The following is a 25,334-nucleotide window of genomic DNA, read 5'->3' on the forward strand; positions in this document are numbered from 1 at the left end:
TGCTCCCGGAGCCGGACCGGCCCTGAACCCAGCGGTGGGGCCTTATACCCTCCCCGTTCCCCCCCCCCCCGCCTCTTCCTCGTCCACCTCCATTTCCCTTCCCCGCTTCTCCTTCCTCCCTTCCCCGCCGCTGTGGCGAAAGTGCGGCGGCGGAGGCGCAGGCCGCTGCGGTGCTGGCGGGTGGCGGCGGCGGCTCCGCTCCGCTCCGCGGTGGCCGTTCCCGTTCTCCCCTTCCCTTCTCGCCGCGTAGCGGCTCCTCAGCTCCGGGCGATGCCCCCGGGGCTGCGGTGAGGAGGGAGAACTCCGCCATGGAGGTGCCGGGACAGGGTAGCGGACCGCTGACCGTCCTCCCCGAACCCGGTAACGAAACCCCGCCGCCCGTTGAGGTTTCCCCCTCTGGGGCGGCTCAGGGAAACGAAGACGGGCGGTTGCGGCCTGGTGCTAAGCGGGTAACATTTCCCTCCGACGAGGATATCGTCTCCGGGGCGGTGGAGCCCAAGGACCCCTGGAGACACGGTAACCGGGGGCTGGGGGTGGGGGTGGGGATACCGGTTTTGGATACCGGGTTTGGCTCCTCGAGTTGGGGGGGTCCGGGGTTGGGACCGGGCCGGTGCTGAGCAGACTGGAGCAGAGGTCCCCGCTGTGGGCCTGGGGGAGAGACACCCCCACACCAGCCGAAGGCACCCAGGGTTGGGTGCCCAAACACAGCCTTTGGGAACTGCCAAAACCACCGGTCAGGCGGTTCACGCCAAAACCACGAGCCCGGTAAAGCCACGGAGGCGAATCGGTGCAGCAGCCCTCGTCGGCTTCAGCCTGGAGGGCATCTCCCGGTTTTGTCGCCCTGAGCTGGCGTGGCGGAAACAGCGATGCTGGTTGGCTTCTGCTGGTGCAGTGGGAGAGCCCTGCTTGGCGCCCGGCTTTCTGGCGGGGGTTTGTGGCACCCACTGCCATTGAGGAGGGTGATGGTCCTGCGTGGAGAAACCAGCAGCTCTTCCCCAAAGCATTACCAAAGCTTCGGCTGTACAAGGGAGGAGAAAGGAGACAAGCTGGAGCTCCATCCCTCCAAGGTCCTAGCGGTTTCGGTAAGATTTCCAGATGCTGACATCCACCCCAGTCCCTCCAGCAATGCGGGGAGCTCAGCACTGCAAGCAGAGGGCTGTCGTGTTCCAAGGAAATGTCCCCGGATGAGAGGCATGGCCAGAACAGAGGGTCCAGCGAAACACCAGCACCCATTCTCCTGGCATTCCTGGATCCGCTGCCAGTGGGTGCCAAACCCATTGAGGACTCCGCTCACAGCCCCTGTGCTGGCCTGGGTGAGGGGGTTTGGAGCAGGATGCCTCCAGGGCTCCCAACAATTGCATGATCTGGCTGGCTGCCAATTTCGGGACATCCTTTATACTGTACCGAAACACAGGAACCAGCTGGTAAAGGACGTTGCGCTACAGTACGAGCACAGCTATCCCAAAAGCTCTTCGCGGGCCGCTGCACCGCAAGCTGCATTTCTCTGTCCCAGACTGAACCGCTGCAGCACCTGCCACCAAAAATCATTGGTAATTGGCAGCCACACCTCCTTTTTGGGAACAAAACAGCCCCTTATTTTCATTTTTACTGCATCGTGAGCCAGAAATTGGGGTTTTCCCCAAGTTTTTTCTAGTCTCTTTTCACCTCTTTGGGTGATGAGACCCGTTCCAGTTTCACCATGCAGATGTCAGACGTGACCTAGAAGGTGCTAGACCTTGCTATGTATCACCAATTAATTCTGGTTTCATTGCTCCGTGATAGCTGGCTCATCCCAAGGCAATGACTGGTAGCCAGATGCCTCCATGAAATATCTCCAGCAGTGGAGAAAAAATGCTCACTAACATGTTCTTGTTGTTTATATATCCTGCCAGCTCTGTTAATATGAAATTTCCACTGCTCTGATACTGCTCTGGATGAAGACATGACGTTTGCCTGGTAAAGCAAACCTGGGGCTCGTCCCCCAAGCCCTTCTCTGCTGCTCCAGAAAACCGAACGTGGTTCAGCACTCTCAGACAAGCTGCTCTCCCCGGAGGGAGCCCGGGGGGGACATATTCCTCCTCCGAGTTTGCCTTTCCCGAGGCTCTGGGCGTGCTGGCTTGGAGCTAGAGGCTTTCCCCAAAGGCATCACGCCCTTCAGGTGTTGGGGACCTTTTCTTTCAAACTATTTAACCTCAGACTTCAGCCCCTGAAGACGCCTGGTGTGAAGGCCCAGAAAGCAAATTTTCCCTCTCTAATTAGAGAGGAATCCCATACGTTGCTGATAGTTGTGGCACTGTGGAAGCTGGCATCATTCAGAGCAGAGCTGGCATCTGGCACCTGCCTTTCCCTTGACTTCAGGAGCACATTGCCTGTGACGCGACTTTTATTCTTCCTCTCACGTGTGCATAACAACTATTTTTATTCGGGGCTTTATTTATCTCCCATTTATCATTCATTGGGTAAAATTACTCCGGTGGACGCGCCTCTGCTCGTTTAACTTCCTTCTGGCTACTTGAATCCAAGGTCTCCTTCCCAGCTGGTACCGGCAGGGCCGGTTTTGCCAGGCAGCACGCGGCGTGGGGCTTGACGACGCCACTCGTGCGTCGGTTTGGATCCTCCTCTCAGGTGCACTTGCCACCCCGAAGTGCTCGAGGGCTTGAAACAGGAAGGTAAAGAAGGCGTATGGTTTATTGCAAAGCTTTGCGCTACACAAGGCAAAGGAGGAGGCGTGTTTAGAGCATCATTAGCATTGTTTAACGGGCAGTGGGTCCGTGTGCTCCCGGTTTGTCACCCCACAAGGCATACACTTGGTTATTTTTAAAACTGATGATATCCCAATGTCATCAGTTCCCTCGCCTTTCACAGAAACACCCTGCTTGTACACCAGGAGGCAGTTGGTAGCTTTATACCATTACGTTTCTTACTGAATCAAGTACTGTTGTGGTTGGTTTTTTTTTTTAATATTTCTCTTTTTTTAGCTTTTTTTTTTCCCTTTGGGACTGTTGCACCTTTAAAGCATCCTGATCCGGCAGAGCTACCTGAGCTCCTAGATAAATGGCCTCCCTACAGACCCGTGTCGGGTTCCATTCGTCAGCCTTCCTTTCTGTGAAACCTTGCCCATTAGCATTAATTATTTCTGCCTTTAATTCTTTATTGCCAGGCTGCAGTACCGGCCTCTCTGCCGCCTCACCCACATCCGTGTCAGGTTAAATTACAACGCTTTCTGCTCTGACCTTCCTCTTTGCTCCTTCCCTTTGGCGGACATGTGGCCGGCGGGTCTCTGCCGGCCTCATACCTCTGCCAACGGAGACGCTGTGCCGGCTTGAACCCAGAAGACCTGAAAGCTCATCCTGTTTTTTCCCACCTTGTTCTCCAACAATTCCTGTCTTGATTTAAGCCCATGCAGGTCCAAGGGGTCGGCTAGGATGGGATATGTGCCAGATATACCTGGAGAGGGGAGGTTGTAGGGCCAGACGCTGCTGCCATCTGTCTCCCTCAGCTTGCCAGGCTTCCCTGCTGCACCGGTGCCCCGCGGGCGCTTGGTTTGTGGGTGCCATGTTATTCGTTGGGAAATGAGCCAGAGCACAAGATGAGGGGGAAAAAGTGCCCCTTTGTTTCCTTTACCCGCTTCCTACAGCTTCGCCAACTGCTTTGTTAGAAATCTCAGGACCCCTGCACTCAGGGAGAGGAGCCAGAGGCTTCCCCTGCCGCCAGGTTGCGTCTCCTTCTATCTCCAATGGAAAGCACAGGAGGGGAAAGACGGCTTCATCTGATTCCCCAGGATACAGCCAGGAAACCACAGCAGCGTCGTGAAGGAGTGGGTGTGGAAACCCAGGTTTGAAAAAAAAAACAAACCCAGAGGCGTCGTGTGGGTGAAGTCCTGCCATCCCAAGTGTTCAAGGTCTTGGCGTGTTCGGTTTGGACCGGCATCGATGCTGAGCATCGTGGCAGTGAGGAAGCCTGGGTCGCTGCAGGCGTCAGGGTGTCTGCCAATGCAGGAGAGACCCCGGGGAGAGCTGGCTCATGTCTCTGCCCGTGGCCATCAGGTGGAGAAGCTCCATAACCCACCTAGCTGGCAGGTGCTGTTCCCCGAAAATGCAGGATCCGGTGCCCTTTGCTGGAGGAAGAGCAAATCCGGGTGTCGGGGTGACTCTGGCACTGCCTTCCTCTCCCTGCATCGGGTGCCACCAGACCGAGAGCGAAGGAGCCGCTTGATTGCCAGCAAACTCCTCTGCTGGGTTTGGGTTTTTTTTATACTTCCCTAGAGAGGAAAATAATTTTCTTGCAGCTGCTGTTCCCTTGTGTGGGAAGATGGGACGTGAAGCCTCTCCTGGGAGAAGAAGCAGCAGCAGTATGCTCCTGAGCAGAGGCAAAGAGTTAAGAGATCTCATTTGGTGACCTTGGGGATGGAGGTAAATAGTTTGATTTAGATCAAATTAAAGTCACTGCCTTTTCCTGGCCTGATTGGATTTTGGGACGTACTCCTTGAGCAGCTCCCTGCTGCCTACATTGGCTTCCGCCTCCTTTTCCTTACACTCTGCCCCCTGGGACATGGGCTTGAAGCAAGCGCAGGGAGCAAAACTAAGCAAAATGCAGCATGAACCTGTGAAAAATCAGCTTTTCTCTTCCATGACGCAGAGGCTGAGAAGACCAGCTGGCTGCAGCCCGCGGCTAATGCTGCCTGTTAATAAATAACGACCTGTTTGCTTTGGTGTCATGTTGTTTCGGGCTTGGGCATGGTACAGAGGAGCCGGTGAAGCAAAACCCGCCGTGGGCAGAGCAGTTAGGGGGCACTGAAACAATGTTTTTCGCAGGAAGAAGCGTTATTTGCATTTTAAACTTTATCCATGACCCTTTCTGGGCTTTTTTTCTGAATTTTCCAGGCTTTCTGCTGGTGTCTCGTCAGCTGAGCGGCTGTGATTTGTGTTTTCCAGTGCCCATGTCGCCGCTGGAGCAGGTCCCGGTGAAGCCAGCAGCCGCTCTGCCAGGAGCTGTGGGCTAAAATTAGTAGAAAATTAGTGGATGAAACACATTGAGCTACACAGGAGTTTGGGAAATACCCTCGATATTGCTCTTTGGATCTTAATCCTCCAAGCAATAATAAAGAGATTAATCGATAAGGTAGTTAACTCTGATTGAGGATATTAGCACAGGGTTTTAAAATGGCAGAGGGAGTCGGGATGTGAGTGGGGTCAAAGCCGGTCATCACTTGGGTGATAAATCTGAGTTCTTCATTAGGGAAATACGTTGAAGTCTTGTACAGCCACTGTTCTTCTGGGGGGACCTGAAGCACCATGAGATGAGTTCTGGTTTCCATCTCATTTTGTCCTTTAACATGATTATTTTGGGGGTAGACTTTAAGGAAGGAGAGATCCAAGACATGGTCAAGGATGTTCCGAATGGAAACCTGCACTGTCTCCTGCCTGTTATTTCTAAAACCAAATCTTTGAAGCTACGGGTAATTCCACCCAAACCAGGAGTGAGCTGCGCTTTGCTCACTCAAGTCACCTGCCCAACCATGTGTAAATATGTATTTTCTCAAATTTGTTTGCCAAACAGCTCTGCTTTGTTTTACGGATGGCATCAGAGGCATAAAGCCCTTCTACCAGCTCCGGAGCTGCTGAAGACCACGTGCTATGGGATCGGCTTCAGCCCTTGTGTAACTGCCCTGCTCTGTCAAAAAAAAAGGCTTTTCCGAGAAATTTCAAGGGTTTTTTGAAGGTGGATATTACAGACATGGCAAATATTTGCTGGTGAGCCGCAAGACGGAGCTCAAACAGGAAATGTTAATATTGACTTGCAGGCTTCGTTACCACAAACAGGTGGGAGGGCAGCCCTTTGTGAAGGGGGAGAAGAGAAACAAGGAGGGATGGCACGCTCTAAAAAATAGCGTGAAGATCTTTTTTAATTACAACCCCTGATTTCTAGTGAGGAAATTCACTCAGACGGTCTCGGTCCTGATCCTAAGGATGCATCGTTCGGGCAAAAGTAAGAACGTTTTTAGTGGATCTGAGTTTCAGAAGAGTGAGGTGGCCTCAGAGCAAAGCCTGAGCCTTGCAGGAAGAAGAACCGCTGCTCGGTGTTGGCATTTAGCCTCCTTAAATCTTTGCAAGAGCAAAACCAAGATCAAATCCCAACTGCTCCTACCAGCAGCCCCACCAAGATGATCCGGAGCGTGATCTCATGCCAGAAATGCCACAGGGATTGCTGGTTACGGGACGTACCCCATACGGTTAGGCAAGTGGTTGCGGCTCCGGGGGGGTAAACCCCAGGTGTTTTCCAGCTCCCAACAGATGCAGGAACTCTGGATGCTTCCCCAGAAGTTGGGAACGGACTCGGCACTGGTGGTGAAGCCCGAAGGAGACTTGGGAGTAGCAGGCGAAAGGTTCCCACCAGTGATCTGGATGTGCTTGTGAGCATTTAACCACATGGATGAAACCATCCCAGGATGTTCTTGGGGAACAGGGAGTTGCTCCGATCCTCCTGGACCACGGCACCAGCATGGCTCTCAGCATAGGGCACAGCGAGCTTCTTGGTGTGCATCTCCATGTGAAGGACGTTGGAAGCAGCTCAAGAAGATCACGACACCTGTTAACTTCTTCCTGCTCGGCGAGCACCACGAGGTGGGAATGGAGATGTGCCGAGACCTGTGCAGAGGGAAACAGAAGCAAATCTCCATCCTACAGCAATGAGGGTTGTTAAAATTTAGGACTTCCACCCAGGAGAAACAGAAGCAAATCTCCATCCTACAGCAATGAGGGTTGTTAAAATTTAGGACTTCCACCCAGGAGAGGGCAGACCAAAGCCAGGAACTAATGAAAAACAGATTAGCAAAGCATGTTTGAGTTCCGATCTCAGGACAAATCCTTCAGCCAGGACATTTTGGAGCCAGGTTCGCAGACTCTTGGATTGCCCCATGTCCTTGTGTTCCCAGGATGCTCGTCCGCCTTAGGACAGCAGCAACTCCTTTACTCTTCTCACTTTTCCAAAATCATGCTTGGTTTTTTTTTTGAGGAAAGCATTCCTGTGGCAGATGGAATCAGAAACGTCACAGTGCGCTGCTCATCCCCTCACTAACCTGAATATTTCTCTTTTTTTAGACACGGGGCTCGCTTGCCCTCAGTGGATTTTCCTCCATGGCACCTTCTTCAGCTCCTGGGGAATTGGCAACCTGACACATCCACGTGTCACTTCAGAGGAGCAAATGTTTTCTGTCTTTTGGGGTGTGAAAGCCGTTCTTAGGTCTCACCTAGTTAAGCACTCACTTGGGGTGTATTTAAACCTTTGCTGCTTTTCTTGGCTGGGTGTTAGCTGTCCCTGCAAACCTCGCCACGGTGGCCTGGGAAGCGTCGTAGGGCTAAACTGCCAAAACCATGGGGTTTGGGTGGTGCAGCTGAGCTGGGGCACAGTGTTCCCTCTGCCATGTGTTGCTCGGACCCCATCCCACTGCAGAGAAGCCCGATGGGTTTGTATTGAACAGAAAGAAGATTAAAATAGCCCTTTATTTTTTTGTTTGTTTGTTTTGCAGCTGGTAGAGCATTTAGGTTTTTATTGAGCTCTCTGGGTGTCGTAATCCTCGGGCATGGGAGCCAGAGGGGGGGGGGTTGCTTCGAGCTCTGCCAGATGAAGTTCCTGGGGAATCTGGTTTCACCAGATCATCTTCTGACTGGGGCTGGCTTTAGTGTTTGTTTGGGCTGATTGCTGAAACGAAATCACGCCAAAAGCGGAGGTGGGCATCGCCTCACGTGGCTAATGATTCCGCGGCCGCCCGCGTCGCCTTCCCCGGCATCTGGAGCAGCAGCATTACCCATGATTCAGGGAAGGCAGAAGCGGTGAGTAAATGCCACTTGGCTGCTTGGAGCCGAGCTCAGCGGCGGTGATGGCAGGAAAGTGTCCCTCCCGCGGCTTCCAAACAAGGAGCCGAGTTTCGAGGATGTATTTAGTAGAAGGTGACAACTCTGGGAGCTTTTAGCCGATGTCTCGTTGACTCAGGCTGATCCACGCCCCCCAACTGAGTCCTTCACACACTGCTCCAGCTGTCTCCGGAAGCCGATTAGGGAAAATCTGGAGTTATACTTGGGGGTGGATGTGCCTTGTCTGGCTCCGTGCCCACATGGCGATCGCAAAGCGATTGAGCAAAAACCCAGAAGTTGAGCGAAACTAAGAGCAATAGGAATGTATTTGGCAGCGCTATTTATTAAGCACCACAGCAACCTGCTGAGGTGAGGGGGGGGTTGTGGTTTGTCATCCCGTGACTCTTTTTAAAAGCTTTTTCTGCTCCAGGAATTGTGGCTGGAGGAGGCCGGAGGTGCTGACTGCGCTTCTCTGGCCCCTTTTTCTGCCCAAGCAGGAGAGGGCTTGCTCCCATAGACATGTTCGAGCAAGCCCTGCTCAGGTTTTGCTTCGCTCCATCGCCTTTGAACATCCTTAATCCTTGTAATCTCCTTGCCAGGCTCTTCTGCCGGGTGTAAATCCTGGTGGATAGTGGCGTCCAATGGGGGAATGTGGATGTGTCAGTTCCTGCAAATACAACCGTAGCTTTTAATTCTTACCCTGTAACTTTTCAGCCCAGAACGTGACTGTCGATGAAATCATGACCGCCTACAAGCAAGCCTGCCAGAAGCTGAACTGCAAGCAAATACCCAAACTACTGAAACAGATACAGGTAGAGCTGGTGCAGGTGTTGTCCCAGCACCAAATGATCAAATACAACCCTTTATTCCATGACTTGCTATAGATTTTTACAGTTGCTGGTGCATCAGGCAGGAACGAAGATTCCTGTTTAAATAGCATGAGCAGGTTTCTGGACAGATGAAACTTGCTGCCGAGCGCAAAAGCGAAGGAGTTTGCTAGGAAAATATTATGTGTAATTTAACGTGCTGCCAGACCCTGTTTTTCCTTGCTGAAGCTGCATCTGCTCTGCAGGGGGTAGCTCCAGCCTTGCTGGAGGTGGGCTTTAATGTCCCCGCTGCCCCCCCTGCTTCTCGTCCCACCTTCGAGCCAGGGGACGAGACTTGAACGGGCTTGTTTGCAAAGCGGTTTATACCTCAGATGTTGTTTTAAATGGAAATCTGCACATGTGGTCAGGGGAGGGAAGCCCGTGGGGAGACCACGATGAGGGCTGTGGTTTTCCCTGCTGACGTGGGGCGAATAAAAGTCCCATTTAAATCCTCAGACCTGAGAGCAGCATGCTGGAGCATGATGTTTAAAGCTGTTCCCTTGACCTGGGAGGGAAGATTTTTGCTTTTTCACGCACTGTGCCTTCCCCGCGCAGCTCCAGTGCCTCCGTCTGCAGAGACAGACCCTCATCTTCATCAGCCACTCTTCCTCGTAGAGCTCCAAGATCTTGTCCCGGGGAGGGTCACCAGGTTTCCCCATGACTTGCATGGATCCAGCCTGCAAAGCGCCGTAGGTGGCAGCTTTGATTTCGAGTGAATGTCGGGCTGAGAGTTCCCATACCCTCTCTTTGTTTGGGAGAGGATTTGCCCAATTTGTCATATTAACTTTGTTATTCTAATGCGTTAATTCCCCTCACCTTCCCCCCCTTGCCTTCCTCCTCCTCCTCCTGAGTATGAAATGCTGCTTTTTGTTTTGCAGGAGTTTAAAGATCTGGCTCCCAGGATAGACTGCTTAGATCTGAAAGGTACGCCCCTTTTCCATCACCAGGGGATTTTATTTTTCTTCTGGGCAATCCTGGTGTTTCACTCCATTAGTACGGCTCTTGCTGCAGTCATGGTCCCACCTGGCGCTCTTGCAGGCTAGAGCAGGAGAGAGCCTTAAGCCCAGCACAAGCAGAAAACTAAGTACCGGAGGTGTTTCTGTACAAGGGGTATTAATGTCGTGGTCAAGGAGCACCAAAAAAGCAACAGAATAGTTTCAACAGCCCCTCGAACAGCGGACTGTCCCTCACCATCTCCAAGCACTGTCCGCATACCCCCCAGCCCAAAACGGCTGGTTTGGGGCATGAGTTAGAGCTGAGCCAAAGCAGGTTTGCCAGAATATTTTTCCAACGGATGTCTCAAAAGTCCTTGCGCAATGGGAAAGTTGGAAAGGCGTTCCAGTTAATTCTTCTTACTGCAAACATCTTTTTGAACAATGGCTTTTGTGGAGTATCTCCCATAGCTCCAGGAAGGAGAGGAAGAAGGTCACCTTTGCTTCCCTGCAAGGTCTCTGCTAGGCAAATATTTTACAAGGGGGGGTTCTTCCCACAGCAGCTCGCTGCCTCTTGCCTTCTTCTGGTCTCCTTCCCTTCCTAAAGAGCCTCTTCTCCCCCTCTGCGCTGGGGCATACCTCCCAAAACCAACCTGGGAGACTGGCAGCAAGAACAGTCACATAGCACGGGTGCTCCCACAACACAGCTGGGGAAAAGATGGAATGGTCAACGTTGGCCGGAGCGTTCTTCCTTTGTGGAGCGATGGTGTTGGTGGTGTTCCTCTAAACCCTGGGTTGTCCTGGCAGCGTCTGCCTCTTGCTGAGGTCCTGCCCAGGCTGTCCCAGTTTCCCAATGAAACTCATTGGGTGCGTGAGTGGATGTTGTTTGCTCTGGCAAGATCCAGCTTGGCTCTAGGGACAAAAGCCATCTGCAGGGGCTGCAGCCTTGGGGTTTAATCCGTAGCATTTGGTGCCTTTTGTCACTTATTCGGTTTTGTGGGGGGGAAATCTGAAGGCTGGGGAACCACAAGGAAATAAGCTCGCTGCACGGAGAGCCGGGGTGTCTGTGTCCTGAGCTGATTCGCCTGGAGGAGGACAGACGTGCTGCTGGAGGAGTAACAATGCAAGCTTGCCCAAATGTCCCCCAAAAATAAATCTTTTACAGGCCCCATTGGACTCGGGCCATCATTTGGACTCAGTTTTGTCAGACAGGGCTTTTTTCTTGACTTCTTGCAAATCCTGCAGTCAGCTGGCTGGGCAACTGGAGCTTGTGTCCCCCCTTCCCCTAGAAATGGAGGGTTCTCAGAAGACCCCAAGCAATGCAGAAGCCTGGCTGCTGCTTGCTTTATGCCGTTATATGTGATATAATGCTCGCACGGCCCAGACTTAGCCATCAGCGATGGGTTCGTAGTCCCCCTCCACAGCACTTGCTTTGCTTGACCGTTTCCCACCTGGCGTTCAGCCGCCTGCGCTGTGTCCCCCATCGCGATAGTTATTACGACAGAAACAAAGCTCTGGGTTTATCTTAAGCTGCTTTTTCACTCGAGCTGGTGTCAGACATTGCCTCTTCCCGCTTTGAGACATCAGAGGGAGCCGATGAGGGATCACTGCTCGCCCTGGTCTCGTTGAGTGAATTCCCAGCTCCGCAGGGTGAGATCAGCCCGTGGCTTCGCTCCGGTGTGGAACAGGCGATCTATTTGCAAAGCACAGGCCGGTTCCCCCTTGCTGTCGCCTTCGTTGATGAGGCTAATACCAGCTGGTGGGTCACAGGTTGGTGGGGCTGCCAGAGACCGCAGTGGGCAACCATTTGCTGCTGCATTTTGGGCTTTCGATGTTTTGGAGGGGATCGATGGGTTTGCAGGCAGTGGTGCACGAGACCTGGCTGCCATTGCATTGTTCTTCGTACAGGGAGGGGACAGGATCAACCAGCGTTTAGAAGAAAGGCAGAGCTTCCACCTCCATGTGGAATGTCCTCCCCTACCCAAATTTGGTTTGCCTGGCAAAATCACCTGCTGGCAATTGACACGGTGTCTAAAAGCAGCCAGCACTGATGCTTATTGGGGTAAAACTTCCTCCTTTTTCAACCAGAAGTAGCTTGTGCAGTGCTATGGGGAGAATCACAGCCCCATAAGCCAGTGGGGAAGAGCTGTCATGGCTTGTCTGTGGGCTGGCCAACCCCTCGGGCCTCAGAGACTTGCTGCTGTGCAGGGCTGGCAAGGATGATCCAAGGAAATAAGGAAAAAAAAATAAGTAAATAAAAAGCCCAAAGTCTTGGGAAATGTTCTCGAAGCAGCTTGTGCCAGCACTTCCCTAAATTGAAATGTGAATAATTTAATTTGTCGGAGGCAGCAAAACAGCATGTGTATTTACGATGCGCATGCAGGGATTTAATTTCGACCCTGTGGTGCTTTTATGTAGCAAAAGGAGCAATCAGCCAGCCATTAATTTGTCAGCGGTGATGCTCATAATGTCATTCCAAGATGAACTGAAGCTGGTGAGGGGCTGGCTTGTTGGGAGGACAGCTCTTTGCCCAGTGAGGAGACAGAAATCCCAGCTTTCAGTGACTTTTAGGTGGTGAAAGCATTGCCGCTGTGGCTGGTCTGTGTTGGGGGAGCAACCACGCTGGTTTTTAGGTGGATTCCACAAATCCTCCAAGATCGCTGCGTGTAATCGAGCGAGAGACATCCTTTCCGAAGTCTGCCTGTCGATCCCTCTCCCAGCTTGTGGCACTGGTGGCGAGCCCCAGCGTGGCTTTTGGGGCTCCCTGCGATGACTGATCCCTGTCTATTAATGAGAAATACTCATCTGAGGTGATGTTTTCCACTGCTGGGCCAGACACACATGAATAAATCAACATGAATGCCCAATATTGGATTTGAATTGCCCTTCAGGCAGGTTGTTCGAAAGATGGGCTGCCTCTGAACGGGGGAGAAAGTCACCTTTCCACGTGTTCTCTGTCCTGCGGTTTGGGGCTCTCAAGCTCACAGCTGTACGCGTTACATGCTGAAGCACCCAAATTCACCTTATTTTGCTCTTTCCCCAGGGGAGAAGCTGGATTACAAAGCCTGCGAGGCGCTGGAAGAAATTTTCAAGCGGGTCCAGTTCAAAATTGTCGATTTGGAGCAAACGAGCTTGGATGAAGATGTAAGTGGTCATGACCTCTCCTGGCTTCTTGTTCCTGTTTCACAGCTAATGCAAACCTCACGGGTTTTGTGGTCAGTCCTTAACTCCTGGGCACTGACTTATTTTTGGGGGGCTGTATTGTGTTGCCATACCCATTCCCTTCATACCCACGCTCTTATCTAGGTCTGCTAAATAAGCAGACGTAAATTGCGTCTGCAGCATTTGCTGCTCGAAAAGGAAGAAGTTGACTGCTCACTCTGAAGCCCAGGTGGCCACGAAGCTCTGAGGCATTTTTGAATACATATTATAAAAGCTGTTCTGAAAACTGAGGGAATTGTGGGTAGCTCTCAGACGACTTTTCGGGGCTGAGGACGAAGTTCAGGCTCCCTTCTGCACATCCCGTCCTGACTTGCCTTCTTCCTCCCTCGCAATGCCTGGGGCCCTGAGTTCAGGTCCCAGCGGGTAAGCGGAGGAGGTTAAAAATTAAGGAAGTGGTTAAAAATTACTTTAGCCAGCTCCAATTCTGAGTTCCCCTTGCCTGGGAGCATCCTCTTTCAGTCCTCGCCCCTTCAAGGGTCTTGTTTTTCCCACATCGTCCATCCCTATCCCGAACCCAGCTTCAGACGTATCTTGTCCCTTTGCTTGGAAGTCCGTGATGCTTTTTTCCCCCATTTTCCCTGCTCGAGCAGCGCTTTGGGAAGGCTCAGCAGTCACAAGCTTCTCGGGGCCACTTCCCACATCAGATACGAAGAGGGGAGAAAAAAACGTGACTTGGATGGTAGCTCCTGATCAGACCCTGTGACGGCACTGGCTCTGAGCCATGACAGTTTCTTACTGACCCTGTCCCATCCCGGGGCCATGCCGATGCAACCAGCCAGGATCCCACCTGACTCGGGCACTGGGGGCACAATCCTGTTGGACTGCCAGGGGGGCCACAGCCCCAGAACAGGGCTATTCGGGGGATGGATGAGTCCCCTGACAGCACCGCAACCTGGCACGGGACGTGGGGCCATAGAGCAGGGACGTGCTGGCTCAGCTCATGACATCTTTGGCCATAAAATGATCCCGTGCTTCGTTCCACTCGTTATCTTGCAGGAGGAACAGTTATACATTAATAATTAAACGTATCCCGTGGCTTCAGAGCTGGACGGTGCGGGCAGAGGGATTGCAGACCTCGGCACTTTACACCTTTCTCTTCCTGTTGCAGTAGAGCAAGACCAGTTGCAGTAGAGCAAGACCATCTGCTGGGCCCTAGGTGTCCAACATGTCTCCCTGTCTGCTGCCGGGGGTGAAAAACAGCCGTGGAGAGTTAACGCCAGCTCCCCGCAGCCCTGAGACCTCCCACTCCTGTCCCTGTCCCTCCGATTCATTCAGCATCAACAGCCTTTTTCTCCCGGGTGCGTCACGCCAGGGGCTTAGTCACCCAGATTCTTCTCCTTCTCATTTCCTGCCAATAAGCATCCGCTTTCCAGCAGAAAGTCCTGTTGTTCCCCGAAGACCTGTTCCTTCTCTTGGTTGCCTTCATGCTGGTGTTTCCCAGTCCTCCAGGTCTCTCCGCATATTTTTTTTCTGGAAGCCTTGCAGCACTTTTGTGGCTCTTCTCTGCCCGCTCCAGCATATCTTTCAGCTAATTTTCTCTGAAGAGACTCATTATGTAATTAAGCAAATTGTTCCGCTTCTGCCGTAGGAGCTTTAGACGTTTCACAGGCACGAGTCCTGCTCTGCTAATCCCTTTCACTCCTAACCCTGCTATAAGTCTTGGGTTTTACACTTTTTTTTTTTTTAATTAGCCCGATTGGATTATTGAGTGGTTTCTTCGCTGGGAAAGTGTCACCGCTGCATGCGGAGCTGGATAACCCAGCAGGGAGCAGACAGGCACGAAGCCAATAGCCCAGCCTCAGCTCAGGTTCAATATCCAGGAAAAAAACCCAAATCAAATCATTTTCCCGTGCCCTCAGAAGCGTCGTTCAAGTGCCTGTGTGTCCCTGGTGCCGTAACCTGCTCCCGCCGAGTTTGCTTTCTCTCCTGGTTCCAAGAGGGGCAGGGGAGGGGTTGAATCCCTCCACAAGATGCCTGTGTTGGGCTCGCTAGTGGAAATCTTTGCCCGCAGGCTTTACCTTGGGGAGGCAGCTCTGCTGGCACAGCCTATGGGAGGGAACGGCTGCACCGGAGCCGTCATCCCATCCCAGGCTTTGCTGGGTCCCCATCTGCCCCGGTGACAGTTCCTGAGCACATGCCTGGTGGTAGGGACATGGGGAATATGGCAAGATGCCTTTTTTTGCCGGGGGGGGCACAGAAAATCTGCAGCGAATCCCTCAAAGAGGCTGGAGAGACCCGGGGAGGACCTGGCTGTGCCGTGGCCGGGGGAGCACCCCGGGCTGCTGCAGGGCTGGCACAGGGACGTGCAAAGTGCCACGGTGCCAGCAGGCACGGGGACAGGTGGAATCGTCACCTGAGGTGCGATTTGTTTGTGCTTGAGGTAGAAGGAAGAGGTTTTGTTGCCTGGGCTGCCTTGGCGGGGGTCGTGGACCTTGTCTGCAAGAATTTAAGGACCACCAGGGCGGTGACGAGACATCGTGCGAGAGGCATCTGGAGGAGCCAGCTTCTGCCCAAGCCACTTGCATCCTAGCACAGCAAAACCTCTTTTTTTTTTTTTTGACTCTCAAACCCCGCTCAGCCTCTGCCTGCCTGCTTAATGTAGCTTTTCCATCTGCCTTTGTTTTGCAGGGCGCCTCGGCGTTATTTGATATGATTGAATATTATGAGTCGGCAACGCACCTCAACATCTCCTTTAATAAACACATCGGCACCCGAGGCTGGCAGGCAGCTGCCCACATGATGAGGAAGGTTTGTGCTCCCTCGTGAATATTTTTGGCACCTGCTTTTAAGTCTCTGCAGCCACACAGGTGGTCTCGGGTGAGTCTTTCAAAAGACTCCCAAGGCCAGAGGTGTGGTTTTGTGCTCACCTGTCCAGAAAACCACCTGGTTCAGAAAATCCTGGTTATCCGATGCTCAGAGGCAAGGAAAAAAAAAAAATCACCCTTCCCACCTGTTTAATGTCTCGATGAGCACCCGGAGCATAGAAAATAGAAATGTAGATCCCAACAAAAAAAGAAGAGCAGTCTGTTATTAGTGGTGTGCTTGCAAGGTCAGCCTCTCAAGCTGGGTATTCATTATCTTTACAGCAGGATGACTAGCGCCGGGGTTTGGCTTTTGCAGGGCTAATTAACCTCATTGTTCGGCGCTTGAGTTCGCTCTGAAAGCCGAGTGCAGAGGAGGCAGCATCTCGTGCTCCCCACTTGGGGCGCGGCACAAAACCACCCTCAATCCGCAATTACCTCTCGACCTGCTAATTTTAATTGCGGCGCTGCCGATGTTTCACCCAACACTGCTGGTGTGTTGCACAGCTCCGGTTGGAAAGCCAGGGTCCCGGTAGCATTCCCTGCCCCATGCAAGTGTCTTTGCGCTGGGGCTGATATCGGGAACTGGAGCTTGCGTGGTGCAGGCAATGCCCACACCATGTTTTGGAGAAACCAAATGTCACCCCACGGTGCTGGCCAACCCCATAATGATGCTTTAAAACCAGCTGCATGTACACGGGTGTGGTGAAGGAGCTAGAGATATTTTTTGGGACGTCAGGGCTCTTAGTTTCTGGGTAGGCGAAGGAGAATCTGGAGGTGTGAAAGGGCTTACATTAGCACCCAGAATGGTAAATCAGCCCAAACAGAGGCCATTGGCATGCCGTACATCTCAAGTGGGAATAGATGGCACGTGCGAAGACAGAGAAGGATTTTAGGGCTTGGAGGCAAACCCCAGACAAGGGACACGTGTCTCGATGCCTTCCCAGACCCGGGATCCAGAGAGCTCAGGGCAGCACATCCTCGGATGTGTAAGGCCAAGGAAAGCTTTTCTTTTGAGAATGTGATGCTGCTGTAGTCACCTGAAGCGCATCCTCCCCAGTGCTGTAGCTCAAGGATGACAGCAGACTCAGTGCAGAAGCAATTCTCCAGGAGATAAGGTGTTTATCTGGAATTGTGTGGTTCGAGCGTGAAGCTTGGTGTGGGCTGTCCTGGCACACGGGATTATCTTGAGTGGTTCCTCCTGGCTCTTTGCCTCTTATCTGAAGCCTGTGGGGTGACCAGAATGATGATTCGGATGGGCATAAGTCATCCCAGGAGCTCTTACCTAAGCGTTAGTAGACAGGATGGGACTTGGCCTGTAAAAGAGCTTGGCCTTAAACCCGACCTAGAAAAACAGCCAAAAAACCACAGCGGCTGAGACTGCATGGGGCCAAGCACTGATCCCTCTCATGTCTTCCTCCCAGACAAACTGCCTCCAGTACCTGGACGCCCGAAACACACCCTTGCTGGACCACTCGGCACCCTTCGTGGCACGTGCCCTCCGCATCAGCAGCAGCTTGATCATCCTGCACCTGGAGAACGCCAGCCTTTCGGGACGCCCACTCATGCTGCTAGGTGAGTCACTGGAGAACGGACACCGAGCTCAGGCATCTGCAGCACCCACCTGTATCCCAAAACATGGTGAGATGACGGCTGCATGGGACAGAGCGGTGCCAATGCTGGGCTTGCCCTCCTGATGATGCGCAGCGAGGTCTCGGGGTGGTCACTGCTGGCGTGCCCTTGCCGATGCATGGCAGATCTCCGTGCGTCTGCCCCAGGTGGGAGATCTGGTGTTTCTGTGCCAGCCCAACCTGCGGGCAGTGGGTGTAAGACAGTTCTGGGTGGCCCCTGTCGTTAAGCTAATGAATTAGTGATAAATCATAGCCCGGCTGGAGCTAATGGCGGTGTTGTGATAACAGCAATGAGCTAAGGGTTCAGGCAGGGGAGTGTTTCTGGGGTTTAATTGTTTATTTGGTTGGCTTAGTTGGAAACAGGGGATGTGGTGGCGAGGGCACATGGCCTGCCTGAATTGATACCTGTTCCGACTAGGAAAGCGCAGCCCCTTTGTGCTGGCACGAGCTGCCGCCACTTCCCTCTGCGGGTGGGAGGGCATAAAGGGGCTTGCGTGGGATCCTGCTGCTGGCCATACACCTCAGAAATCTGACTGAGGCTTTCAGCCCATGTCCCGACAGCAACCGTGGCGGGTGCTGATGTAGCCATGAGCTTGTGCCGGAGGCCGTGCGTTTTGTGGCAGAGCTTTGGGCTCGGATGGGCGCAAGCGCTCGTAATGGTGTAGCCAGGATGTTCCCGAGCCTGCACCTCTTCTCCGAGCTGTCCCGGCATGGGTTGCGGGTTGAGGTGCCAGTTTTCCGCCTTTTCAGCCACGGCTTTGAAGATGAACATGAACCTGCGGGAGCTGTACCTGGCCGATAATAAGCTGAACGGGCTGCAGGATTCGGCTCAGCTCGGCAACCTGCTGAAGTTCAACAGCTGCATACAGATACTTGACCTGCGGAACAACCACATCCTGGACTCGGGTGAGGGCCCCTCGCTGCTCCTTCGGGCAGAACCCCAATTTCCTGGAGTTTTGACCCAGGTTTAAGGTGGTGAGGAACTTGGCTGCAGGGCACAGAGCTCAAGGGGCTGCCAGCGCTGCCCCCAAGCTGAGCCAAAGCAGTAGAAGCGCACAGAGCAACTTCAGCATGTCAGAAGGATTTCAGCAAGGTAAACCTCTCAGGTTTTTAAAGCTGAGATCCTTAGGGAAACTTTGTTTGCTTCCCGGGCCAGGCTGCGAGGTGCATGGCAGCTCCTGAGCATAGGGAGAGATGGGGATGCCTCATGCCTCAGTCACGTCTTTTGGCTCCCTCCATCTCTTGCTGCCATCTGTTTTTTCTCCTCCTTGCTCCCTGGAGCCAAACTGAGCGGCCAAATCAACCCACGAATTGCGAAATAATCCCAACCCAGACTTCAGTCCCGGCTGGTTCTGGTCGGTGATGCTGATTACTCGGCCAAGCGCTGCGGTTTGGTGGAGGAGCCACGCTTGCTCCACACGAGCTGTGGTGGCTGCCTTTGGGTTGGATATGAAGATAGCCGAGCATGACCAAGTCGGATGTCACCGGTGCTGTTGTGGCCACTTGTGCTCCCGGATGGGTCCCACCCTAAGGTGCAAATATTAATTTGCTGCCTTCCAGGTCAGCTGCCACGTCCCTTGCATCTTTGGGTGCTTAATAATGAGTGGCGCTGGGGCTCTTCGTGTTGGAAGTCGCTTGCTGGGCATTGCTGTGGGTTTCCACAGCATCGCAGCCTTTTGGGTGCTGTGTGTTTATCAAATACATATGTTTGCAGCGATTTAAAATGGTGCCTGCCCTCAGCTTGGGCAGGATCGGGCCAGGAAGGTGTACAGAGCGGTGGAGGATCCATCTCTGCAAACAGCTCCATAACGCCGTATCTGGCGAAGAAGGGAGACGGTGACCCAAAAGAAGGAGCACCTACCCTACCCACCACCCTCTGCCTGTGAGCAGGTGCCATCCTGTGTCCTCCCCTGTGGGCAGGCCGAGGAGCAGGCGGCAGGGGGTCACCCTGAGCTCCTGATGTCCCCACGCCTCTGATTCCCTCCCCAGGGTTTACGTACCCTGCTGCTCCAGAGGCATAGCGCTAATTAATTTTATACACCAAGAGGTTTAATTGCCTGTTTGCACACAGGGGAGCGAGGCGTTTCGTCTGCAGCCGAGGTCAAATCAAGCAGCTGGGGGAAGGGGTTTGGAGGGAGGACAGTGTTCGGAGATGCTGCCAGTGCTGGAGCTTGGCGTAACGATGCCGTGGTTTTTCTCCGTCGCTGTCTGTCCTGCCCAGGATCGGGCAGCGCCTGAGCAGAGGGATGGATCGGAGGAAGCAAGTAAAGTGCTGTTAGAGCCGGCAGGATCCGTGCCGGCAGGGGAGGGCTGACCCCCCCGGCTATTTTTCCAGGCTTGGCGTACATCTGTGAAGGTCTGAAGGAGCAGCGGAAAGGGCTGGTCACTCTGGTTTTGTGGAACAACCAACTGACTCACACTGGCATGGCCTATCTGGGGATGACGCTGGTGAGTAGATCTTGTTACCTACCTGGGGGTGATGGCTTACCGTTGGGCGCTCGGCTTTGGTCCCAGAGAGACATCTCTCCCATGACCATCGGGCTTGGATCTGGGCAGTGGTAGGAGCGCACCGGCACGATTTGCTCCCGGTGCTGCGTTGGAGGAGAACCTGTCCCTTGTCCTCCCTCCTCTACTGCTGCTCGGGCATCCCCAGGCTCGGCAGTGTGGTTAGAGGAACAGCCATGAATTAAACCCACTCGGGTTTGAGACGGACCCGCTGTCCCGTCTGCCTCAAGCTGTTTTTTCCCCTGGGTATCCACAGCCTCACACACAGAGCCTGGAGACCTTGAACTTGGGCCACAATCCCATTGGGAATGAAGGTGTCCGCAACCTGAAGAATGGGCTGATCGGGAACCGCTCTGTCCTTCGCCTGGGCTTGGCGTCCACCAAACTGACTTGCGAAGGTGAGCAGAGGCTGGCGCTCGCCAGCTTTGCTGACTGCGGCCCCAGTTCACCTGGCACCTCACCTGCCGAAAGCTCTTTAGGCTCTGCAGAGCTTCCCTTGCTCTTAGAGCAGCATGTGGGGTCCGCTCTGGTCCTTGAGAAGGTACCTTGGTCCAGCTCAGCTCAGCCCCGCGGCTGCATGGGGTCTTGGCACGGGGCACAGCACGGCTCTAACCAAAATGCCACAGTCAGCCTGTCCAGGGCCACCTCATTCCATGGGGCTCGGTGCCTCTGGCATCTTCTACACCCCATGGAAACCTTTTTGCTCAGCACACAGGGTGCCTGAGAGCTGGCACCCAACTCCTGCTGACATCCCCCATCCCTCCCAAAATACTGAGCTCCGCTAGATGCAACCCCAAGGAGCACCGTCAGGGGACCGGTGGTTTCACAGCTTATTCATCGCCATCACCGGCGGCTCTCCTGTCCTTCGCAGGTGCTGTGGCGGTGGCGGAATTCATCGCGGAGAGCCCACGGCTCCTTCGCCTGGACCTGCGAGAAAATGAGATCAAGACGGGTGGCCTCATGGCATTGTCACTGGCTCTGAAGGTCAACCACTCGCTGCTGCGCCTTGACTTGGACAGGGAGCCCAAGAAGGAGTCGGTAGGTAATGCACCCACTCACCTGCCCCCCCTTTTGCCTTTTGGGGGGTCTCGTTGAGCCCCCCTCTGGCAGGAAAACACCGTCCTCAAGGGTGACACCTCCGGGCTTCCGCTCAGCTCTGCCGCTTTCCTGGTTTTCAGCTGAACTTAATTCCTGCCCAGCCTATAGGCAAAGGTTGGCCCGTAGGATAACGGCTGCTTCCCAGCCAGCAGCCCTGAGGGTGTGCTGAACATGCCCTGACACCGCAGCTTGGGTCAGGGAGGAAAATTTCTGGAGGTCTCTGGGCCAGCCAGCACCCATCGCTCAGGGTCCTGCTCCGTTGAGTGTTGACCATCCCCCAGGATGGGAATCCCATGATCCTGGTGGTGATTGCTTTGAGAAGAAGCTCTCGGGGAACTCATTTCTCAGGCAATTTAATTGTTTCCTGGGGAAATATTAAGGGTGGAGTTAAAAACCATGGTGTTACAGTGTGCCTGGCTGGAAAATAAATGTGGAGGTGATTGTTCCCAGATGGCTGATTTCCAAACATTCCAAATGACCAATGGTTTCTCTTTCCTCGCAGGTCAAAAGTTTCATCGAAACCCAGAAGGCTCTCCTGGCCGAGATCCAGAATGGCTGCAAGCGCAACTTCATCCTGGCCAAAGAGAAGGAGGAGAAGGAACAGAAGCTGCAGCAGTCGGCCTCGATGCCGGAGATCACCGTGACGGAGCCTCTGGAGGAGGATCCAGTAGAGGACAGCCGAGACGGCAGTGCTACCTCTGCTCCGGAAGAGGGGGAAGAAGCCAGGGAGACCCCAACGGCCTCAGAGAATGGGGACACGGAACCAGCGGAGGATGGCGATGGCGGAAACAACATGACGGACTCTGATTCAGACACGGATGAGGAGACGGATGTTGGGTTAGAGATAAAGGACTTGAGCAAAACGCTGCTGAAAAGCCCCGACTCCACTGACGGTGCTTCCACACCCCAGCCACTGCTGTCCCTGGAGAAGCCAAGGGATCGGCCGCCCCCCCTGCACATCGCCAAGGAATCACAGCGCGATGCCGGCGTGGGGAGTCCTGCCATCTCTCCGGCCTCCACACCCTCCCAAGGAAATGAGAGAAGGATTTCGGTTTCCAGTCCCGGGCGAGGCCATAAAATCTTCGTGGTGACGCGAGTGGAGAGCCTGCCGGAGCGAGCCACCAATGCTGCGCGCCCAAGGGAGGACACCGCTGCCATCACAAAATCCGTTGAGTCCCAGAACCCGGCTCTGGCCACAAAACCTGAACTCCCGGCGCCCCAGGCGAACGGAACAGTTCCTGAAGCCGCTGCCGGCTTGGCAACGCCACCAGCAGTGCCGAGCATCGGTTCTGACCCCAAGCAGGGTGACCCTGCGGTCTGCGAGAGCTCAGCCCATGACACTCCCCTCCCCAATGGGCTGAAGATGGATTTTGCACGAGCACTGCCGGAGGCATCCTCAGATGGCGATGGCAAAATGGGGAGCTGCGCCGCCGAGCACGGTAAGAGCTCCAAAACCCGAACTCCCCCTCAATCCCGGGAGCCTCCCTCCAGCTGCGCTCTCCCAAAATCGAGTGTGGTGGAGCCCGGGAGGAGTGCAGAGCCATTCCCCATGCCAGCGTCTTCCTGGGACTTAAATCCCCTTCTTCTTTCCTGATGGGATGCCTGCGGGTGTGGTAATTTGTGGTTGGGGGAGGCTTTTCCCGAGGAACTTTTAACCCAAAGCGAATCTCGTTAAGCTTCGTTCTTTGAGGCGCTCCTTAATTAGGCTCCTGAATGAGGTGAAGTTAACGAGCCCTGCGGGAAGCTCATTGAGCCTCTTCTTTAGCAGTCGGGCTAACCACTAATGCAGTTTTTGGGGAGGGGGGGGATGGGAAACCGGGAAGGCGAGCAGGGGAAGGAAATGGTGAGCCGTTTGCTTGCAGAGCTGAGCTGCTCCAAGAACGAGCAGGAGCTGGAGGAACTGCTCCTCGAGGCCAGCCAGGACGCAGGGCAGGAGCCCCTGTGACCCCAGGTGAGCGGGGACAAGGGTTGGGGACAGCCCTGGGAGCATTCCAGAGGTCCGGGGACCCCATCGTCTCTCTCTCTCTCTCTTGCAGGTCCTTGGGGCCGCTCGGCGTCGAGGGGAGGCTCTGGTGTAGCTTTATTCTCTTCCCACTCCACACAACGATTTAAGAAACCAACCTCGGACTTCAGAACAAAGGGTTATATTCAAATATTTTTTTTCCCCAAAACAGTTTCCTGCTCCCGGACTCTCTTCCCCAGGCGCCCGATTCGCCTCCCCTGAGCGGAGGGACCCTGCCGTGTCCCCAGGGCGATGGAGGGAAGGGAAGGAGAGCAGAGAAAAATGACCCAGACGGGGACGTCGCCGTTCCCAGCTGTCCCTGCCCTCGCTGGACACTACCTGACGCCTTCGCCTTTTCTTTTTCTATCTTTCTCCGAGGAGGAGATCCCATGCTGGGGCGAAGGCAGCACGGCATCGGTCCCACCGGGAAATTCAAACCACACACTACAGGGACCGAGACACTGGCGGCACGTGCCGGGAGGAGGATGGAGGGTTGCGCCGTCACCCATGGAGAATGTCTCTCACTAAAGATACCCAGGACAGGCTGTGTCTGCAGCCGCAATGGTTATTTATTTTAAGTTCCTTTTTTTGTTTGTTTGTTTGTTTGTTCTCAGTATATATTTATCATCAGCTGCAAAATTACTGGGTGGGGATTTAGAGGATGGTGTTAGAATTAATTAATTCCTTCTGGGCTAACCTGCAACTGAACTCCTGCTCCGGGGCTGCCAGAAAAAAAAAAAATAATACAACCAGAAACACAAAAAAAAGCAGCATCGGTGGACTCCCCCCCCCCGCCATGCAAACCCCAGCCCTGGGGTCTGTCGCTTCCCAAGGGGCCAGGGCTGGGAGAGGAGCAGCCTGGGGGCTGCCAGGACACAAGCCCCTTCCTTGCAGCCGGCCGTGCCGGCACGGCGTCTTCCCGGCAAAGTGGGGAACACTCCCCCCCCCCTTTTTTTTTTGAGGTGGGGGGAATCTAAGGGTGGAAACCTGACACGACGACAGGAGCTGGTCCTTTGGCATCCTCTTCGCTCCCGCTTCCCACCCTGGGGATCCCCCCTGGGAAAAAAAAACGGCTGGCGTGGGGTGGGTGACTGCCGGCAGTGACACTTGGGGGGGGCCCTGTCCCAAAAAAAAACCCACCTCCCTGTGCTCCCCAGGGCTGGCCGAACCCCTCCGGGCCCGGCAGGCAGTTTTCTCAGGGAGGGTGTGAATTTGGGAGGGGGCAGGGGGGGTGTCCTGCCCAGCATCACCGCTGAGGAAAGGGGGGAAGAGGATGCGTTGCTTTTCTTTCTTAAGTGCAATAAATCTATCAGGGAGCTGCGGGGGCGGCCGGGGGGGGGGGACTGGGATGAGGGGGGGGCTGCTGCGGCACTGACACTACGGCCAGGGGCCGGGCGGCCATCGATCTGCTGGTGTTTGTCATTTCTTTCTGTTGTGTATTTTTGTTAACACTGTTTTCTATTAAATGAGATCTGCATTCGTCACCGACTCCCCCCCTACTACTCACCCCCGTGTCTTTTGATGCCTTATGGGCAGCGTTTGGGTCATCCCACCTCAAAAATCAACTTTTGGGGGCCTTTATGAAGTAAATTCAGTGATTAAACCACCCCACCCCACCCCCCCAAAAAAAAAACCCAATGAGGATTTCCAGAGTGGGTGGGAGATGCCAGCAGGCCACTCTTCTGTGATTAATTAATGCTGACGATGTGCCGTTTGCCCCCACACACACACACACCATCAGCATCCCTCCCACCAGTGATTTGGGCTGATTTCCCCCCCAAATTAGCACCCCCGTATTGCTTTGTCCAGCCTCCTGGCCCCCCAAGACCCTCCCTAAGGAGGACGCAGGACCCCAAAAAAGCATATTTAAGCCAAGATGTGGAGTGGGAGGTTTAACTGGTTTATTATGGGATGAGCCCAGCGGTCCTGGGGAGCTTCACCGGGCGTTCCCAGGGGATGCGGCTCAGGGATGTCCCCACTTTGGGGCCACCCTGATACGCCAATGGCTACTTCTTGGGGGTGTCCCCCATATCCCCCCTCCAGGGACCCACTCACTGGGGGATGGTCCCCAAAGGGGGGGGGGGGGTGGCAGTGGGTGCTGGGGTCCCAGGCATGGGGGGGTCGGGTCCCAGGGGGGTGAAGGTCACCCAGATGCCAGGGGTTCCTGGGATGGCAGGGACCACCACCCCGCACCGCCAGGAACCCCCTGGGTCATCTCAGGTCTCCCCTAGTCCCCTCCAGTCTCTCCCAGTGCTCCCCAGTCTCTCCCAGTCACCCCAGTTCCATCCTCTGGTGGCATTTTCACCCCCTGCAAGTGTCTTTTCGTGGAGGGGGGGGTGGGACAGGAACTGTCCCCATCCTCGTCCCCAAACAGGTCCCACAATATGCTGGGGAGGACAACAAGTCACGGGCACCCTCAGGCCA

General features: G+C 54.3%; 1 protein-coding gene across 10 annotated transcripts; it reads left to right on the top strand.

The window, feature by feature from the left end:
* The first annotated feature begins 56 nt into the window (after positions 1-56).
* On the top strand, positions 57-24,227 carry PPP1R37 (protein phosphatase 1 regulatory subunit 37). Of its 10 annotated transcripts, XM_075021708.1 has the most exons (16): positions 294-516; positions 4,289-4,412; positions 4,884-5,121; positions 7,101-7,832; positions 8,568-8,665; positions 9,598-9,643; positions 12,695-12,795; positions 15,502-15,621; positions 17,099-17,249; positions 18,056-18,211; positions 19,641-19,753; positions 20,067-20,208; positions 20,682-20,848; positions 21,411-22,347; positions 22,771-22,859; positions 22,945-24,227. In XM_075021708.1, exons 5-15 carry the CDS (start codon positions 8,594-8,596, stop codon positions 22,851-22,853), a joined length of 2,088 nt encoding a protein of 695 aa, XP_074877809.1. In that variant the 5' UTR covers positions 294-516; positions 4,289-4,412; positions 4,884-5,121; positions 7,101-7,832; positions 8,568-8,593; the 3' UTR covers positions 22,854-22,859; positions 22,945-24,227. The 10 variants fall into 10 exon arrangements, with proteins under 10 accessions (XP_074877805.1, XP_074877809.1, XP_074877806.1 ...); XM_075021705.1 differs by having other exon boundaries at positions 7,101-8,665; XM_075021710.1 differs by lacking the exon at positions 7,101-7,832.
* Positions 24,228-25,334: the final 1,107 nt, after the last annotated feature.

The sequence above is a fragment of the Buteo buteo genome, chromosome Z (genome assembly GCF_964188355.1).
Source record: "Buteo buteo chromosome Z, bButBut1.hap1.1, whole genome shotgun sequence".
In the NCBI taxonomy this organism is placed as follows: Eukaryota; Metazoa; Chordata; class Aves; order Accipitriformes; family Accipitridae; genus Buteo; species Buteo buteo.

Bases quoted from the DNA above. Each gene is read 5' to 3' on its own strand.
- PPP1R37 (XM_075021704.1), top strand. From the start codon at position 309: ATGGAGGTGCCGGGACAGGGTAGCGGACCGCTGACCGTCCTCCCCGAA. The intron at 19,754-20,066 runs GTGAGTAGATCT...GGGTATCCACAG, and splicing joins CCTATCTGGGGATGACGCTG to CCTCACACACAGAGCCTGGA. The intron at 20,849-21,410 runs GTAGGTAATGCA...CTTTCCTCGCAG, and splicing joins GGGAGCCCAAGAAGGAGTCG to GTCAAAAGTTTCATCGAAAC.